The 4684-nt window shown below is 38.1% G+C and overlaps 1 protein-coding gene across 1 annotated transcript; it reads left to right on the top strand.

The window, feature by feature from the left end:
* The first annotated feature begins 3519 nt into the window (after nucleotides 1-3519).
* LOC107043685 (coiled-coil domain-containing protein 1) lies at nucleotides 3520-4302 on the top strand. The gene has a single exon (XM_015265269.1). The coding sequence runs from the start codon at nucleotides 3520-3522 to the stop codon at nucleotides 4300-4302; it is 783 nt and encodes a 260-aa protein (XP_015120755.1).
* Nucleotides 4303-4684: the final 382 nt, after the last annotated feature.

Genomic DNA, 4684 nt, shown 5'->3' with positions numbered 1-4684 from the left:
TCCTTTAAAGGGAATAAATAATTCAGGACTATAAAATTTTTAATTGCCTCGACATCGACGATCCTATCGACATTCATAGTGAGTGCATCACCAGATGAGTTATGCTAGCTATTATAGGGCGGAATCAGGGAAAATCAGATTGAAAAAATGTTCCAGGCAGTCTATTATGTGACTTGCTCGATACCGACATTCCCTCTGATGTTCCTAGTGGTACCATGAGTACCATGCTTCTACCTGCTTCTACCATGCTTCTACATGCTCCCATAGAGTTTCTGCGAATGAAATTCTATAGATAATATATATTTCTATGAATGGTGTATATCTTTTTTTTCAATTTCAAAGCCTGCTACTCTGAAAGCCTCTCAGCTATTCATAGAACATTAGGCCGTTGTATTCATAATTTTTTTTGGTCAGATTCCAATAGAAAAAGTTAAAAATTAGTTTTTGCTAGAATAAGTATTTTTCTCCTATAGTTGAAGGAAGTTCTCAGCTGCTCGGAAAACTCCAACAAAATCTCTGAAAACACAAGACATCAACATCTACTCTGTTTTCCATTTTCAATAATTATGTTAACATCTTAACTACGAAATTTGCCGATAAAAATCTAGAACGTCGGCTCGCAGTAGGTGCTATTGAGATCAACTTTGTAAATAAATTTCAGCCCGATCGGTTGGATGGTTCCGAGAATATCTGGCGAGTCAACTGAAATATGCAATTTGTCGAAATTTCCAAAATTTAATTTCTTATTGAATTTCCAATCCCTGTGTGTATTTATTGGGGACAGAGGTAGCGCGTTTACACATTCAAATTGCCCTATTTTTAGAAGAAGTTACGCTGTTTTAATTGCTCACATCGGGTATCCATTACGTTAAAATATCTGGCGAGTCAAGTGAGGGAGAAAAATTGTCGAAATTTGCGAAATTCAACTTCTTATTGAATTTCTAATCCCTGTGTGTATTTATTGGGGACAGAGGTAGCGCGTTTGCACCTTCGAATTTCTCATTTTCTGGAGAAATTATGAGGTTTTAATTGTTTACATCGGGTATCCATTACGTTAAAATATCTGGCGAGTCAATTGAAATAGAAAAATTGTCGATATTTCTATAATTGAATTAATTATGGGTTTTCAAACCGTATATAGTTTTATGGCGGTGAGACGGATCACCGTTACATCTTCAAATTGTCTATTTTACTCCTTGATATCAATGGAATGACAACCATATCTGCCTGTGGATAAAACTTCGCATTTTTACGTTTCAGATCATTCTAGACCATTTGCAGGTAAAATTAGGAAGTGTCAAAATTGAACGATTGCATAGCTTCCATTCGGAAGTAAAAACAAGTATATCAATGGGTTTTGTGACTGAATGGAAGCATTGTATTTGATGTATTTATAAATGTTTTTCCCAATCCCACATTGAACTTTGCCAGCGACGGCCCTGAAAATTTGAAAGTCGCGCCCCCCCGCCCCCCCCCTCACCAGCTGTGTTGGCCGAGTGACGGCATGGTGGGGTAAACCTTTACCGTACGAGAGGGTTAAGATATTGCAAGTTTCTAAAATGATTCATGACGCTCGCGCTGGACCAGAATTGAAGAGTTTGGAATAATTATTATCGTGTCTATGCATGTACAAAATGAGACTTATCACACGTGATAAGTCATGTTGTTTAATGGTCCTTATGAACCACATTCCATCGCAAATACGTTAATGAGTGTATGATACATACTAAATTTTATTTCACTGTATCTGGCGTGAAGGGCCGGACTAATGAACAGTTCCTATCACTCGTCTAAGGCAAATGTGAACCGCGCATTTATCCGGACCCATTCGGTTAAAGTTTTTTTCTATGAATTAAGAAAGTCCGTAACTCTTTCAGTTATGATATAAACGTAACAGTCCCTGCAAAATCGAAAAAATTCAAGCTTGAGTACCGGTGGCCCTTTCATCAATTGAAAGTCATACAGCTTGAAACTGCCGTTGTTAATTACATAATTCAGCTATCTTTGAAACGATTATTCCATCGATTGTTGTGAAAATTTATACTTCATTGATACCCAGTATCAAATAATGTGAATCTTGTTGTTTATTTGGCGAATTCAGCGATATTGGCCGCATACCTGCACCTTGAACTTTCAGAATTTGGAAATTCTCTCTATTTCTTCCAATTATTGAAATTTCCATAATTTTTTATTTAGTAAGAGGCCGCAAGGCAACTGACCGCGAGGCCACTTGAAATTACCAAATTTTTATTTATTTTTTACTCCCTGAACGTTTTTACTCAATGGAATATGACGTACAATTGAAGGCATTCCAATGAAGTACGCCATATATTTAAAATAACGCTTCATTTATTTTCGTAACATTTCCATAGCGATTTCTTTTTCATTAGTTGCGATGTAAAAATTACCATTAGATAAGTAGTTGTTATACTATTGAACGTGAAAGTATATAACGCTGGAGATAAAATGTACTCTCTTGTTTTTTGGCACAATAAGGAAAGGGGTATTGAAAAATCCAGCGGAGTGAATTTCACAGGCCGCCAAACTATGGTCCAATACTCAGAGGATGGTAGATCATACAGAGGCAGAGTACTGGCAATGAGTGGTAAAGTAAAATTGTCTTTTGCATTAATAAGAGATAAATCCTGCTATCGTCAATTCTTCATCAACGTCTACGTTGACCTCTTCGTCATAAATGGCTTTGTAGAGAAAAATCATAAAATCCTCCGTACAAATAATGCAATCTCTCTTGAATTTTGAGATGTTGTGCAAAACCGTGTTTGTCTCTTCATTATTGAATTAAGCACCCCACAACTTTCTCTTTTCATCTCTTTTCATGGATGATGAAGATTTCCTCGAGAGAATAGAGATTGGACCCCGTTGGTGCCTAATTCTACCACCAGTGAACAGTCAGAGTGATGCCAAAGGTCATGATAATGCGGATCATACGGTGATATTTCTCATGATAATGATGATGAGGATTGGCAGGGCAATGATCGGAGTGTGGACGAAGTAGACAAGGCTGGCGAAGCTGTTGATGATTCTCACAAGGAGAGCACATATGAGAGTCGTACTGAGGATCCTGGAGAACAGGAATATGCGCATACATTGGGAGATGATGTTGATGCGAATGATCAACACAACCTGACCAAGGACGAGAATGCAGAGAACCGTGATCTCCAGGGAGTTCAACCTGGTGCGGCTACTGCTGGTTCTAGTGATGTACAGGAACTCAGCAATGATGAAGATCAACATGGAATTATAAATACCGCTGATAATGACGATGATCTTAGTGTCATTCTGATAGACAATGGGCATGATGCTAATGTGGCTGGAAACGCTGGAGATGCTATTGTTCCTGATCATTTTCTCAGTCTGCTGAATGATGAACTTGATTACGATGGAGATGAAAATGTTGGAGATAATACTGATGATGCCAGGAATTCTGTTGATAATGATGTTGCTCTCATTCTGCTCAATGATTCGGTTGATTATGAAAGGGATGAAAATGCTAGATAAATGAATGATATCATCGATGTGCTGAACAATGAACAAGGTTCTGATGGGGATGATGATGCTGCACATGATATTGATGATAGTTTGATTCTGATGAACGCTGAGGCGGGCGTTAATGCAGATGAAGATCCTGGAGCTGATATTGTTAATGATCCTTTCCTCATTCTGCTGAATGATGAACTCGATTATGATGTCGATGAAGATGCTGGAGATGATATTGATATTGATAATAGTGTGATTTCGATAAACGCAGGACCTGGTATTAATGGGGATGAGGATACTGAAAATGATATTAGTAATGCTCTTTTTCTCTTCACTTCGATGAAAGATGAACTCGATTGTGATAAGGATGAAGATGCTGAAGGCGTAATTGATATAGATGATAGTGTCTTTCTGATCAACGACGAATCTGATGTCAATGGGCCTGAAGATGCTAGAGATTATGGTGATGATGATGATGATGATGTTCACATTCTGCCCAACGACCCACTTGATTATGAAGGGGATGAAGCCGGTGAAGCAGAAGTGGATGATGATGATATTATCAATGCCCTGAATGATAAACGCTGCTCTGATAAGCATGAAGTTACTGCAGATTACGGTGATAATAATGAACCTGTTGAAAAAAGTGTTAATGGAGATGAAGAAACTAATCATGACATGAGCAGCAATAACAATGGTCATCAAACAGAGCCCAGTATCAATCTTATCAATACAAATCCCTGGAATCGAGGAGGCGGTTATAGAGTCGAAATTCTGGCTAACGCCGATGTATTCATAGATTAGCGAGAGCTTGCAACCATCACGCGGAAATATAGAAAAGACCCGAGGGAAATGGAGAGGAAGCTTTTCCTAGAGATTCTAGGGGAAGAAACGTTGAAAAAAATGACTCGAACAGGACGTAATCAAAAAGGGCAAACTCGAGAACAAGTTCCTAAAGATGTATTGGATGCTGTGAGAGGTGAGTACTGAGTCTACTACTCTAGCCGCCATGAAAACTGTCTGAATCGAGCTAATCTGTGCACAGAGAGCCCATAAAATGTTCTAAACGTGATAGTTTTTTTTCTGACAATTCAAAATCATTATGTAATTGATGAGAATATTAAGGAAAACCAAAGGTGTGAAATTTTGATTCCAAAAAACAATCCGAAACGAATGAAATTGGATT

Source organism: Diachasma alloeum, unplaced genomic scaffold, assembly GCF_001412515.2.
Source record: "Diachasma alloeum isolate Michigan unplaced genomic scaffold, Dall2.0 Dall_scaffold_00614, whole genome shotgun sequence".
Classification (NCBI taxonomy): Eukaryota; Metazoa; Arthropoda; class Insecta; order Hymenoptera; family Braconidae; genus Diachasma; species Diachasma alloeum.
This window is presented reverse-complemented; position numbering and strand designations above follow the sequence as displayed.